The sequence below is a fragment of the Piliocolobus tephrosceles genome, chromosome 8, assembly GCF_002776525.5.
Source record: "Piliocolobus tephrosceles isolate RC106 chromosome 8, ASM277652v3, whole genome shotgun sequence".
Lineage (NCBI taxonomy): Eukaryota > Metazoa > Chordata > Mammalia > Primates > Cercopithecidae > Piliocolobus > Piliocolobus tephrosceles.
The window spans coordinates 28,350,398-28,366,450 of NC_045441.1; the positions used below are offsets into that span (position 1 = coordinate 28,350,398).

General features: G+C 38.7%; 1 protein-coding gene across 1 annotated transcript in view; it reads left to right on the forward strand.

Moving 5' to 3' along the window:
* Nucleotides 1-15,460, forward strand: part of RALA (RAS like proto-oncogene A) — an 85,278-nt gene extending 69,818 nt beyond the window's left edge. Inside the window, exons 4-5 of the mRNA XM_023226359.3 lie at nt 4,497-4,671; nt 13,468-15,460. Coding sequence (XP_023082127.1) covers nt 4,497-4,671; nt 13,468-13,590 — 298 coding nt within the window. The 3' untranslated portion in view covers nt 13,591-15,460. The remainder of the gene's footprint in view (nt 1-4,496; nt 4,672-13,467) is intronic.
* The last annotated feature ends 593 nt before the right edge of the window (nt 15,461-16,053 follow it).

The window sequence follows — 16,053 nt, forward strand, 5'->3', positions numbered from 1 at the left end:
TGTGGTCTACACTGTAAGAGTAGCATAAATATCAGCTCCTCCCTTTGGCCTTCCTGGTCATCTCTATGATCCACAAAATCCATTACTTCCTTGTCTGTATATGCAATGTCCTTGCTACAACTCCAGTATCACACTTAACACCCATTCCTTGCCTGTCTCAGTATTCCCAGTACCTATATATGACATAGTTGCTAGCATATAATCTATAGTAAGTACATGTTTAGTAAACATTTGTTTTGATTCAAAAACCCTTACCTTTTGGTTTTTACTTTCCTATGTCAAAATGAAGTTGGACCAGATTGTACTTCCCTATTCTGAAATGCTGTAATAGCCTCTAAAACTGTATTTAAAGGGAGTATTGTATTAAGCAAAATGTTTATGAAGTTTATACTATAGAATATCTACCTTTCTCTGGCATCCAGGAAAGTTGCTAATAAAACCAATCTATTAACTCTAAAAAAAAAATAACATCTTCTCACCTCGGAACCCAGTAGGTCCAGGTTTTCTACAGCCTTGTTTCTGCCAGCATCAGTCACACTATAGTTTTTCAGTATTGGTTTCCCTGCAGCGCCTGACTCAGAGTAGCTTAGTAGGTATTTATTAAGAAATAAATTAATGACTATATATACACACATATAACCAGAGGTGCTAGAGTTACAAACACCTGAGTCAGTCTCACCTTCCAAGTGGTGAGACTGAGTGGCAGGTTACTTGTTGTTAACAACTTCATTCAGTGGCCATCATTAAAAAGTCAGGAAACAACAGATGCTGGAGAGGATGTGGAAAAATAGGGATGCTTTTACACTGTTGGTGGGAGTGTAAATGAGTTTAACCATTGTGATGATTTCTCAAGGATCTAGAACTAGAAATACCATTTAACCCAGTGATCCCATTGCTGGATATATACCCAAAGGATTATAAATCATGCTACTATGAAGACACATGCACATGTATGTTTATTGCAGCACTGCTCACAATAGCAAAGACTTGGAACCAACCCAAATGTCCATCAATGATAGACTGGATTAAGAAAATGTGGCACATACACACCATGGAATACTATGCAGCTATAAAAAAGAATGAGTTCATGTCCTTTGCAGGGACATGGATGAAGCTGGAAACCATCATTCTGAGCAAACTATCACAAGGACAGAAAACCAAACACCGTATGTTTTCACTTATAGGTGGGAACTGAACAATGAGAACACTTGGACACAGGGTGGGGAACATCACACACTGGGGCCTGTCTTGGGGTGGGGGTCTGGGGGAGGGATAGCATTGGGAGAAATATCTAATGTAAATGATGAGTTGATGGGTGCAGCAAACCAACATGGCACATGTATCCCTATGTAACAAACCTGCATGTTGTACACATGTACCCTAGAACTTAAAGTATAATTAAAAAAAAAAAAAAAAAGAACAGCATTCAGGTCCTCATTCACAAAGGAAACTGGTTAAGAAAGTCACAGCATGCCCTAGAAAAAGATTGTGATTGGCCAAAATCCTCTTCACAAGTACTGAATATATTTAATAGTAATCATGGTGAAAGTTGACATGGTTTTTGCAAGAAATCATGTGAGTGGTAGGAAGCATCATAGCACCATGTAGTGCTGTACATCTTAGCCTGCATCACCCAGATACCATGCTTATTTGGCATTTTGTTTTCTAAGACAAATACAAATCAGTAAAGAATGGAGTTTACTTTCTCTGTGACCCATAGTCTGTGCAGCCTATAGTCTATTCACATTAGAAGAACTGAGAGGTCAGGTCCAAAAAACTTCCTTTGAGTGTTGAATGTGTTAGAATGTTTGCTACATCATGAGTAATCAAGTGAATGAAGTAGTAATAGTAGTAGCACTACCTCATACTCATGCAACACTTACCGGGAGCCAGACTGTTCTATGCATTCACATATATAAACTAGTTTCTCAAACAACACTCTGAGGTAGATACTGCTGGATTTCATAGATTATAAGATGTACATTTTAACAGCTCTCAGGGCTATGTCTTATGATATGGCATCATACAGTTATAATTGCCAGCAGTTTTTCTTAGAGTCCATAAAATAAGATTGAGAACCAGTAATGTCTTAAATTTGGCTTTTTTTTAAAAAGGCGACATCCAAATTTATAAATGAAGAAACTGAAATGCAGGGAGGTTAAGTGGCTTGCCCCAGGTCGTGCAGTCAGGAATAGCATAGAGTTAAAATCCAGGAGATCTGCCTTTGTATTCTTGTGGTATCTCATGTACAAGTTCATTGTGTGCTCTGGAGTTGGATTTCTCAGACCTGGTTCTACTTAAGTGTGACTCTGAGCAAGTTAACATAATTTCTCTGTGTATCAGTTTCCTCATCTGTAGGACAAGAATGATAATGATACTAACTTCATAGGTTTAGGTAAGGATTAAATGAGAAAATATGTAAAGTCCTGAAAGCAGTGTTTGGCACACTGTGAACACTGAGTAAAATGTTAGTGGTAGTAGTGTGCTGGTGGTATTTAGGAAACATTGTCTAAGAAGCACAGAATAGAATAATCTGAAAATAAGGGAAGAAGGTTTTTCCCAATTTCTCAAGCATCACTATAGAATGCCTGCAGCCAGGTATAGTGGCTCACAGCAGTAATCCCAGCACTTTGGGAGGCCGAGGCAGGCAGATCACTTGAGCTCAGGCGTTCAAGACCAGTCTGGACAACACGGTGAAACCCCGTCTCTACGGAAAAAAGAAAAAAAAAATTAGCTGGGTATGGTGGTGTGTGCCTGTGGGTATAGTTGTACTACTTGGGAAGTTGAGGTGGGAGAATTGCTTGAGTCCGGGAGGTTGAGGCTGCAGTGAGCCATGATCATGCCACTGCACTCCAGCCTGGGTGTCAGGGAAAAAAAAAAAAAAAAAGACCTACAAAACCAAGTGTACTTTGCTGATTTGCCATTCTAATATCCCTTTAATTTTCTCATTTTCTCTTATTGTAAAATATAGTCATCCCTCAGTATGGGGTGACGGGGAATTGATTCCAGGACCCCTTGTGGATACCAGCATCCATGGATGTTCAAGTCTCTTCTATAAAATGGTGTGGTATTTGCAGATAGCCTATGCACATCCTCCCATGTACTTTAAGTCATCTCTAGATTACTTTTAATAGCTAATACAGCGTAATTGGTAGGTAAATAGTTGTTATTCTGCATTTTAAATTTTGTTTTACTTTTGTTGTGGCATTTTTTTGGTTTTTGATTTTTTTTTTTTTTTTTTTTTTTGAGACAGGGTTTTACTCTGTCATCCAGGCTAGAGTACAGTAATGTAATCGTGGCTCACTGCAGCCTTGAATTCCTGGGCTCAAGTGATCTTCCTGAGTAGCTAGGACTACAGGTGCACACTACTACACCCGGCCAATTTTTTTTTCTATTCTTTATAGATATGGGGTCTCACTATGTTGCCTGGGCTGGTATTGAACTCCTAGCCTCAAGCAATCCTCCTGCCTCAGCCTCCCAAAGTGCTGGGTTTACAGGTATGAGCCACTGCACCTGGCTGTTTTGGGGGTTTTGAAAGATATTTTTTATTTGCAGTTAGTTGAGTCTGTGGATACAGAGGGCTGACTGTACTTATGTTCCTATAGCTTCATCAGCTCTTAATAATTTCAAAGGAGAGGCATTTTTAAGGTAGCAAATTAGTGAACCTAAATCTTACAGATTTCCTTTTGTTTGTTGATTTTATAAGAAAACATTTCTTCCAGTAGATTAATGAGATAACATTATTTGAATATTTACACTGTTCCATGCAGTTATAAGCACTTCACATTTAACCCTCATAGCAACTTTATAAGGAATGTATCATTGTTAGCTCCATTTTGTAGATGAGGAAACTGAGGTAAGAAGTACTTTGCTCAAACTAACATGACTAGGAAGAGCAGAACCATGGTACTTTAAAATTGATGACACTTTCACAGTGGATAACTTACCTCTCAATGCAAAATCTATGCTCGAGGTCTGACTTCCAGTAATTTCTGGCACATTTGGGTTTTAAAAAACAGTTGGCGGGACCCTTGATATGATGCAATAAGAATAGCACTCTCTTGTTATCTTCCTCCCAAGAACCAATAACCCTGGTTTAATCATGAGAAAAACATCTGACAAATCCCAATTGAGAGACATTCAACAAACTGCCTGCCAGCAGTCCTCAAAACTATCAAGGTCATCAAAAACAAGGAAAGTCTGAGAACTACCATGGCCAACTCGAGGCTAAAGAGACATGACGAAACTCAATGTCATGTGGCAACCTGGATGGGATCCTGAAACAGAAAAAGGATGTCAGGCAAAAAGCAAGCACATATGAATAAAGTTTGGACCTTAGTTGCTAATACTGTATCAGTATTGGTTCATTAATTGTGATTCGTGTACCACAGTAGTAGAAGATGTTAACAATAGGGAAAACTAGATACGAGGTAAACAAGAACTTTCTGTGCTATCCTTATCATGTTGTTATTTCTTTTTCATTTTCTCTTATCCAGGGAGCAGATTTTAAGAGTAAAAGAAGATGAGAATGTTCCCTTTCTACTGGTTGGTAACAAATCAGATTTAGAAGATAAAAGGCAGGTTTCTGTAGAAGAGGCAAAAAACAGAGCTGAGCAGTGGAATGTTAACTACGTGGAAACATCTGCTAAAACACGAGCTAATGTTGACAAGGTAACACGTGACTCTCTTTACTACTGCATCATGTTAAAATAGGTTGGTTTGCTTTAACTTGGCTCCATTTTGTCTGGAGAGTCTATGAAACTTTCAAATAGAGATTTAACGTATGTTGATTTTTATCATCCTTGAATGTTCAGAGACATGTTAGGAATTTTAGTTCGCCTTGTCCTTAGCTTCCCAAGAGACATTAAAACACAAGACGCTGCAGCTAAATGTACCTTTTTTTTTTTTCTTTTTTAAGCACTGATGACATTCTTGACCTTTTTCCCCCCTTATCCTATTGAGTCTTTGGATAATTTAGAAGGAATTGTGTGAGTCCCAAGATTCCAGCACTGAACGTTCTTACCTCTGACCTGACGCCTACCCAACCCCACTTAAGTTCTTAAAAATAAGGGTACCATCCAAGATGAAGAAGCCCCCAGATAAGATCGTTTTAAAATCTCTCCTGCCGCTCTCCACTCCCCACCCTCAACCTTTGTTTTCTCCTGAAAGAGAAAGAAAGAAAAGGAAACCATCTGCCCTCCTTTCTTGTCTCACTTTGTTCAGAGTGGCCCTTCCTGAAGACCAGATGTGGAACACCCCCAAGTACATTTCATCCCACTACCCTAGACCAGGTCCGGTATCTAGAAAGACTGTCCACTGGGCTAAGGTAGCACAGGATCTTAAAGGCCTCCAAGTGTGGTCTTTCTTTAGCCTGCAAGTATCTAGGCTCTACAGTAGTGCCTCTCGGGCTCTAATAGGCAGAAGAACTGCCTGTAAATCTTCATAAACACACATTCTTGAGTCTTATCCCCAGAGATTTGGATTCATTTGGTCTGGAATGGGACCTGAGAATTTACACTTCTAGCAAGTGCTGCGTATGCCTGTAGATTTATAACCCTGATCCAGAAAGTACTAGATGAAAAAAAAAGTTCAAGATTTGTTCTGTTATTTTGCTGTAGGTCTTAAGACAGTGTCATTGCTGTCTTAAACTTATTAACTTCTTAGCACATTGTAAGATTCCTTTAGGTCTAACATATCTGTACAAAGTGAGTACTACAGATTTCTATTCAGGATACTAATTTTTTCTAAGGTTGGGGCTAGGGCAAGTGTGTGTGTGTGTGTGTGTGTGTGTGTGTGTGTGTTTTGCTTAAATAACAAAGTTATTTCCCACAGTTCTGGAGGCTGATAAGTCTAAGATCAAGGTCTTAGACAATATGATTCTGGAGAGGGCTTTCTTCCTGATTTGCAGGATTTCCTTATACCTTCCTGCTGTATCCTCACATGACAGAGAGAGAGAGAGAGAGCTCTCCTCGTTCTTAGAAGGATACTAATTCCATTATGAAAACCCTACCCTAGTGACATAATTACCACCCAAAGGCCCCATCTCTTATTGTCATCACGTAAGGAATTAGGGTTTCAGTATATGAATTTTGGGGTGACACAAGCATTCAGTCCATAGCATGCCCTATCATAGTTTCCTGGGAACCACAGTTTCTGAACACAGTAGGTAGGGCTTGGGTATTTCAGTTAGCTTCCCTTTGGAAATGAGAACAAGAGTATCTGCTTCATAGGATTATTGTAAAGATGAAATGAAATCATATACGTAAAATGCCCCAGCCTGTGCCTGACCTATAGTAAGTCATTAGAAAATTATAGATTTGAAGAGACAGTATGTAGGGCAAATATTTTTAAAGTATTAATGAAAATATATTTTAAGACTGAGGGTGTTTGAGGTTTTAAAAGGCAACATTGAACATTCTCATAGCATATATATACTTTCCTAATTGATGTCTCGAGTAGGTTGTAGAACACACTATAAAAACTATTTGAACCTGAGGGGAGTGGGGAAGACATGCAGACACTGGCAGTTCAAGATAGAAAGCTGTATTGTAACAGTCCTTGTGGTGATCATCTGTTGGCATCAGAGGCCCTGGGAAGTATGGTGTCTGCATTAGCACAGGTCTTACAGGACAGTGAGAGAAAGACCAAAAACCTAGGAAAAGTGGCCCAAAAACAGCAACAGGCATGTCGTAGAAAGGAAACATACATGGCCTTTAAACTGGAAGAGAGGTTCGGTCTCTTATTAAAAGGGAAGTACAACTTAAAAATACAGTGGAATGTCCTTTTTTTACCCATCACTTTGGGAGAAAAAAAGCAAAGAGGTTGAGAATAGAATATACTGTCAGCAAGAGTATAGAAAAATAGGAACCTGTCATTTTGGTGGAAGGACAGTTTTGTGATATCCATCAGAATTATGACCCAACAATTTAAGTGCTAAAAATGTATTATACAGAACAAATTATGCACTCATGTATACATGTATGTTCAGTAGGAGTCAGTGAAGCATTTGTTTTAGAAGCAAAAGACTGGAAATATCCAAGTGTTCTCTTAATTCCAAGAGAATTAAGTCACAGTTTATGCTCTTTTCACTGCAAATACCCTTGTGAACTTTTTGCCGTATTCATGGACACTTGGCCCTCAGACAACACAGATTTCAGCTGCGCAGATTTTTTTTCACAGATGCAGTCTGCCCTCCATGTCATTGGGCTCTGCGTCCACAACTAGATACAGACAGAGAATACAGCAGGATGTGAAACCTGCATATGCAGAGGGCTGGCTTTTTGTATCCATGGGTTCCACAGGGCCAGCTGCGGGACTTGAGTAGGTACAGATTTTGATATCCACAGGCATCCTGGAACCAATCCCCCACAGATACTGAGGTACAACTGTATCACTTTTTCAAAAAATAAAAGTATAAGGCTGTTTTAGTTACTATGGCTGTATAACAAAGTACACCCCAAGACCTTTCTGGGTAAAACAGTCATTTATTCTGCTCATACATTCTGTGGCCAAGAATTTGAACAGGGCACAGTGGAAATGGCTTGGCTCTGCTCTACAGTGTCTGCTGCCTCAGCTGAAAGCTTCAAGTCTAGGCACTGGAAATACCTAAACTTAGGTTCTGAAGGCTTGTTCACACATGTCTGGCTCAGCCAGATAATGCTGGCTGTTATCCAAGGATGCCTCAGTTCCTCTCCAGGTGGGCTCCTCCATGTGGCCTTTTCCACATGTGCTAGTTTAGGCTTCCTCACAGCACAGTGGGCAGTCTCCAAGGGCAAGTGTCACAAGAGAAGAAGAACCAGGCAAAAACCATACAGCCTTTTATGACATAGTCTCTGAAGTTATGCAGCATTATTTCTACCTCATTCTACATGTTTGAGGTAGTCACAAAGTTTCACCTAGGTTGAGAAGGAAGGGCAGTAGACTTCACCTCTTGATGAAAAGTGGCAGGATTCTGGAGAAGCACATAGGAAACATTGCTGTGGCCAGTTTCAGATAATACAGTCTGCAGTCAGTGGTCACCTGTCCAAAACAGAATTACATTAAGCGAGGCTGCTTGTAAAGTGAGGTGGAAATCCATACTGAAGACTGTAATTTTGTGTACTGCTATATCCTGCAGAGTGAGTACCAGATAAAGTACCTCAGTGGCTACATAAAAGTCATTTGCAGCAACTATTCAATTTCCAGAATTAGGTTATACTTGTCTTCATGGTTGTTCTCCTGAGGAAATAACCTAATAATCAGAAAAGCTAATATTTGTTTGTGCTTATAAGAGCCAGGCACTGTGATAAGTACCAACCATTTAATCCTTAATTGTGTGAGGCATAGATATTCTTCCGATGCTCACTTTTAGACGAGGAAGCTGAGGTGTGGGAAGATTACATAACTCGCTCAAGGTCACGGGGTTTGTGGTGGCATCTGCAGCCTCTGGGTCTGGCCAACTCTGGTGCTAACATGCTCACATTCTTTCCTCACTGTTTTACTCAGAAAAATGGTTGGGGTCAGGTGCGGTGGCTCACACCTATAATCCCTGCACTCTGGTAGGCTGAGGCAGGCAGATTACTTGAGCCCAGGAGTTTGAGGCCAGCCTGGGCAACATGGCAAAACCCTATCTCTACAAAAAATACAAAAATTAACCAGGTGTGGTGGCAAATGTCTCTGTAGTCCCAGTTACTTGGGAGGCTGAGACAGGAGGATTGCTTGAGCCTGGGAGGCAGAGGCTACAGTGAGCTGAGATCACACCACTACCCTCCAGCCTGGGTAATGGAGCTAGACCCTATCTCAAAAACAAAACAAAACAATGGTTGGAATAGCTAGTGTATCTCCCATTTCTTATGTCATCCACTACTAGAAGCCTGATCACAAATTTTCAGGAATAGGAAGTGTTATTCCCTTTTATTAAATTGTGAAGTGTCGTGCTTTGTCTCAGAACAAATGCTAGCTCTCCATAAGATCATTGGTTCATGCCTTATCCTCATCTGGATTCCAAATAGACCATTAGGTGGAAGTTTCAAAGATGCAGATTTTAAATCTACTTATGAAAAAGTGTCATAGCCACCAGAGATGGGGCATGGCATGTCTCAGGAGGCCATGCGTGTCATAGAGGAATCACCCTGAGGCTCGAGGAACATCTGGGCAAACCTACTTGTGTACTCATTGGATTCATTCAATGACCTTGTTAGTATCCTAGCTAAATGCTCTGGTTATTAATTCACGACTCCAAGGTTGCTCTTGATTTTAAGGAACATTCTGGCAGAACAGAAAGAAGTTGAGCAAATATTAACAGATGTCCAAAGGGGGAGTGTGATTTATTATGTCAAGAGAATCAGTTTTATGTTGAGGGAAGAATGTTGGTAGAAATACACTGTATTTTTTGGAAAAGATATTTGGGTTTTTTCATTGTACAAGTAATACATGGATACATGCTTATTATATAAAGAAAAATTCATAATACAGAAACATAAGGAGGAAAAATGAGTCACTTTTCTCCCATATTTCACTCCCTTCCCCTGCCTTTCAGTAGCCAGTGCTAACACGGGTGTGTCTTTCCAGACATTAAAAGCAGGCATACATATCTCTAAGGGAAGGTTTGCATTTGCTTGTTTTTCCCCCTGTATTAATAGGATTTGTGCATATTTATACATGCACATAATATATTTTATATCTGTATATATAGTGCATATTTCTGTGGTATGCTTTTTAAATTTTATGACAAATCTTATAACTCTTCCATGTCACCGCATATAGATGTATCCACATTCTTTTTAAAACCACAAAGTATTCCATGGTTAGACTTTTCCATATTACAGCCGTTTTCCTATTAATGACATTTGTTTGTTACAGCACTGTTCACAATAGCCAAGATACGGAACTAACCCAAGTGCCAACAACAGATGAATGGATAAAGAAAATATGGTATATACACACTATAGAATACTATTCAACCATTGAAAAGGATGAAATCCTGTCATTCAAGGCAATATGGATAGAACTGGAGAAAATTAAGTGAAATAAGCCAAGAACAGGCAGTTAAACACTGCATGTTCTCATTCATATGTAACAGCTTAGAAAAAGTTGATCTCATAGAAGTAAAAAATAGAACAGAATACTAGAGGTGGGAATGGGAGGGATAGATAGAGATTTGTTAAATTATACAGAATTACAGCTAGATATGAGGAATGAGCTCTGGTGTACTATACTACTGTAGATGACTATACTTAACAATAATACATAGTTTCAAATAACCTGAAAGGAGGATATTGAGTGTTCCCAACACAAATAATAAATGATTGAGATGATGGCTGTGCTAATTACCCTGGTCTTACCACTGTACATTATATGTATCAAAACATCACGGTATACTCTGTGAATGTGTGTCAGTTAAACAGACAAAATTCAATTGAAAATAAAATCAGAAATTAAACCTTCATCTAGTTTCCTTTTCATAGTAATTTATCTGCATTAGAAAGCAATACTGGGAGTATTCCAATAATTACATTTAGTTAGAATTGAGACCTCCTGTCCTAGCTAGTTAGCCAGAGACTTGAAAAAGAGGTCTTCTGAAATTCCTAGTCTCTGGGGAAATAGAATCACAACCAGTAGGGGCAGGAATTCATGGGTTTTATGTCATCATTGTGTTTCATTCTGTTGCATACTGTGTGTGTGTGTGTATGTGCGCGCGCGCGTGTGTGTGTTTTATGCTCAGTTTTTCCCTTTAACCATTTATGCTCCTTCATGTTGGTCATATGTCCGTTTGACTCAGCGCATTCATCTCTGGTAGTTTCCTTGCTTTCTGACTTAAATTTTGTGCTTCTTGCTGCAGATCAGAAATCAGCCATTCATCTGAGGAACTCAGGTTCTGTTTAGGAGGAGTGGTTTTTAGCAGCCACAGCATAGTTACTGAAGTTGCTTACTGCTATTGTGTTGTCATTTTTTTAGTGAATAGTGCTAGGAAATAGGTATTATTAAAAGAAAGTGTGATCATGTTGTTATTTCCAATTCAAATTTAACATTATAAATGTTTACATCTTTGATTTTGTACTTATATCTTTTCTCTTACACTGAAAATCTTGGTTCCTAAATTACATTAACATAATTCCTCCCTTGCATTAGTCTTCAGTGTATATAAAATAGTTCCAAAAGAGCAACATTGCTGTCACAAACAAACTGCAAAATGAAGTTTGTCTGGGTGTGCTGGCTCACGTCTGTAATCCCAGCACATTCAGAGGCTGAGGCAGACAGATCACCTGAGGTCAGGAGTTTGAGACCAGACTGGCCAACATGGCAAAACCCTGTCTCTACCAAAAATACAAAAATTAGCCGGGCATGGTGGTGCACATCTGTAATCCCAACTACTCAGGAGGCTGAGGCAGAAGAATCTCTTGAACCCAGGAGGCGGAGATTGCAGTGAGCTGAGATCGCATCATCGTACTCCAGCCTGGGCAACAGAGAGTCTCTCAAAAACAAAAAAAAAAAAAGTTTAAGATTTGTCTTTGTATTGTTTTGTTGGAATTTTGTTTCTATTTTTATCCTTAGCATCTATTCTAAAATAGGTACTTTCTATGCTATGTCTTGTAGACCTTTGAAATAGTTCCTCTGTGTGACTGTGTCACCATCTTGGAATATAGTCAGTCTTACTTATTTGTGTTTTGTTTGTTTGTTTTTTGAAACGGAATCTCACTCTGTTGCCCAGGCTGGAGTTTAGTGGCATGATCTCAGCTCACTGCAGCCTTCACCTCCTGAATTCAAGTGATCTGCCTCAGCCTCTCGAGTAGCTGGGATTACAGGCATATGCCACCACACCTGGCTAATTTTTGTATTTTTAGAAGAGGTGAGGTTTCTGTATGTTGGCCAGGCTGGTCTTGAGCTCCGGACTTCAGGTGATCTACCCACCTCAGCATCCCAGAGTGCTGGGATTTTAGGCGTGAGCCACCATGCCTGGCTGGTCGTACTTGTTTAAATTTGATTTTCAATTTTTAGGATTTGCTATTTTATTTTTTTGTTTGTTTTTTTGAGACTAAGTCTTGCTCTGTCACCCAGGCAGGAATGCAGTGGCACGATGTTGGCTCAGTGCAACCTCTATCTCCCGGGTTCAAACAATTCTTGTCCTCAGCCTCCCGAGTAGCTGGGATTACAGGTGCCCTTCACTACACCCAGCTAATTTTTGTATTTTTAGTAGAGACAGTGTTTTGCCATGTTGGCCAGGGTATTCTAGAACTCCTGACCTCAGGTGATCTGCCCGCCTCGGCCTCCGAGAGTGCTGAGATTACAGGCATGAATCACTGTCCCAGCCTAATTTTATTTTTGAGTATGTAAACCACCTATGTCTCTAAAATAGAAATTCTATAACAAGATACACTCAGAGATGCCTCACTCTTCCTTGTACCCTCCTCCCTTCTTCTTGAAAATAAAATTGATTATTAGGGTTTGGTTTATTATTTCATTGTTCTTTATGCAAGGGCAAACAAATACAGGTGCACTCCTGCCCTACACACACACACAGGTAGTGCTCTATCTGCTATTCTGTGTGTTGCTTTTTTCAGAGATGCATTAGGAAAGGCCACATCAGTCATGACATACGCACACTTTACTCACAGCACTCCTTATCACTTTCATATTCCTTGCTTATCTTTAGTCTTACTGGGTTTTTTAATTCTATAAGTAAAAACTTATTTTTTAAATCCAGAATTCATAAGTGATCATAAAAGTTATTCCTCCTCTTATCATATACTCTCAGCTGTTTATGTGGAGTGTGAGTGTGTAGCCTTCCAGACCCTTCTATGTTACAGAACAGAGGAATTTCTTATTGAAATTTAACTTTGAATTGTTATACTCATAATTTTTTTAGTTACTATGCTAATATCTCATTATTTACCAGTTCCTAGACATCAGACAAAAACTGATAAATTCTCACATATAGAGTAACAGACAAAGTTGTTTCATAGTGTCTGGTATCAAGGTGATAAAGCATACACCCATCTTCCTCAGCTTCATTTCTAAAAATGGAGCTTTTTCTCCATTTTTAGAAATGAAGCTGAGGAAACCAAGTTATGAAATACCAAATTATTAAATATAAAGTTAAGCATATATTGTTAAATATAAATTAATAAAATACATTTATTAATTATTAAAGTACTTCAGTATAATCCATTGAGTTTTATCTTTGGGGCTATCGTCACCTTGTAGCACTTTATAGATTTTCATCTCAAAAACTGGAACAGAAACATCAGGTTTTATTACATATGAACATTTTTACCATAAAGTGTAATTCAGAAAGCTTCCTAGTTTCCTCCTTTTTTCAAGATACTGGGAGAATCAGGCTTTTGTTGTATGCTTTCCGCTCTCTACTCCCAAACAAGAGCTCTTAAATATTTATACTTCTCTTATCCCCAAAGTTTACTGCTGTGATTTGGAGAAGTACTAAGTTCATATATCTGTTTGCTTTATTGATCCTGTTTTTTTTCTTTCTAGGTATTTTTTGATTTAATGAGAGAAATTCGAGCGAGAAAGATGGAAGACAGCAAAGAAAAGAATGGAAAAAAGAAGAGGAAAAGTTTAGCCAAGAGAATCAGAGAAAGATGCTGCATTTTATAATCAAAGCCCAAACTCCTTTCTTATCTTGACCATACTAATAAATATAATTTATAAGCATTGCCATTGAAGGCTTAATTGACTGAAATTACTTTAACATTTTGGAAATTGTTGTATATCACTAAAAGCATGAATTGGAACTGCAATGAAAGTCAAATTTACTTAAAAAAGAAATTAATGTGGCTTCACCAAGAAGCAAAGTTCAACTTATTTCATAATTGCCTACATTTATCATGATCCTGAATGTAGCGTGTGAGCTTGTGTTTCTCGGCAGTCTTTCTTGAAATATTAAATGAAGAGGCGAGATGGGGGTGGGGAGTGGGAGGAAAGGCAGTTTCCTCTGGTGTTTATTATAAAGCTTAAATTTTATATCATTTTGAAATGTCTTGGTCTTCTGCCTTGAAAAATGACAATTGTAAACATGATAGTTAAACTGTACCACTTTTTTTAACCATTATTATGCAAAATTTAGAAGAAAAGTTATTGGCATGGTCGTTGCATATAGTTAAACTGAGAGTAATTCATCTGTGAATCTACTTTAGTTACCTGGTGAGTAACTTAGAAAAGTGGTGTAAACTTGTACATGGAATTTTTTGAATATGCCTTAATTTAGAAACTGAAAAATACCCGGTTATATCATTCTGGGTGTGTTACTGACACCAGGGGTCCACTGCCCCATGTGTACTGGTGAGAAAATATATGCCTAGCATGGAGTACAGCTTTTGTATAGAAAATTCTTGAGAAGTAACTGTCTGCTAGGAGTCTGTCCAAATTTAAAATGTGTGCCATACTCTGGTTCTTGAAAATAAGATTCCAGAGCTCTTTGATCGCTTTTAATAAACTGCAAGGTCATTTTAAGTGAAGGGCCAGCATATACTTGTAAGATAATTTTCAACTGTGAGGATTCAGCACCAGTTATGTTTGAATGAACCCTCCTCTTCTCTAAGATGCTGGTCCCTGGAAATCACTTTCTGCCAGTGGTGAGCATGTAAGTGTTAAGTTTTTAATCTGGGAGCAGGGCACAGGAAGAAAATGTCAGTAGTGCTAATGCATTTTGCACTAGAACACTTCGGGAAAATATTCATGCTTGCCATCTGTTCATTTCTAAATTTATACTCATGAAGTTACAATTTGATACAGGAATTATTAGTAGTAATTCTTGTCTGTTCATGTATAATGAAGAACGCTGTAGCTACATTTTCAGAAGTTAACATCAAGCCGTCAAACCTGGGTATAGTGCAGAAAATGTGTGGCACACACTGACCACACATTAGGCTGTGTCACCATTGTGTGGTGTTCCTGCTGGAGGAATTCTGGCACACTACTTGGGGACATAATTTCAGTCAGAAATACGCCACTGTCAGATTTTTTTTTTCCCCCTCTTTGCAGTGGGGCTAGGACAGTTGATTCAACAAAGTGTTTTTTTCTTTTTTCTCAGTCCTAATTTCAACAGGTCAAAGATGTGTTCAGGCATTCCAGGTAACAGGTGTGTACGTAAAGTTAGGAACTCACTCTTTAGATATTACATCCAGCTTCTCATGTTAAATATTTGTCCTTAAAGGGTTTGAGATGTACATCTTTCATTTCGTATTTCTCATAGGCTATGCCATGTGCGGAATTCAAGTTACCAGTGTAACACAGGCCAGCGGGCCCAGCAATCTCCATGTGTACTCATTACAGTCTTATTTAACCAGGGGTCCTAACCACTAACATTGTGACTTTTATTTGAGACCTTTCCTCTCCTGGGTACTGAGGTGCTATGAAGCCAACTGACAAAGATGCATCACGTGTCTTAGGCTGATGCCACTACCCGATTTGTTTATTAGTAATTTGAGCCATTTAAAGACCAATAAACTTCCTTTTTTAAAATGTTTGTGGTGTTACTTGATGTTTACAATATAACATGTAATATTCAAATGTATCAACAGGGGTATTTTTACCAAACAACTACATCTTTTGAGCTCTCAGTTTGGAGACTTCTTTTGTGTAATGCCAGATTTCCTAAATAACAGTGTCAGCATTGCTAAGATTTAATCAAGGCTCAGAAATGGAGGGACTCGTGTACAACTACATGGAAGATGTTCTATGCGGTCCTGAAATGACAGATGTATACATTACTTTTAGAATGCTCCAAACTCTAGAATGGATAGGTGACAGCTTTATATTCATTTTCTGATCAGAATGACCCCCAGAGACAATTTACAAATTGTGGGAGGAATGACACCCTGTACCATTTCACCAAGCTTTGGGCCAACGTTTGATGTCGGGAGGGAAGCGTGGCCTATTAATATCAAATAGTCTGCGAGTTAGAAACAATCCGGCCCAATATTGAGCACAACCTTTCAAAATCCAGTTCATTTTAATTGCATAACTTTCATAAGCAGTGCTAGAATGAGCACATTTAAGTTATAATTGGCATAATTTTAAATGTGTGTACACATTCTTAACTCCAATATGGAATATGAT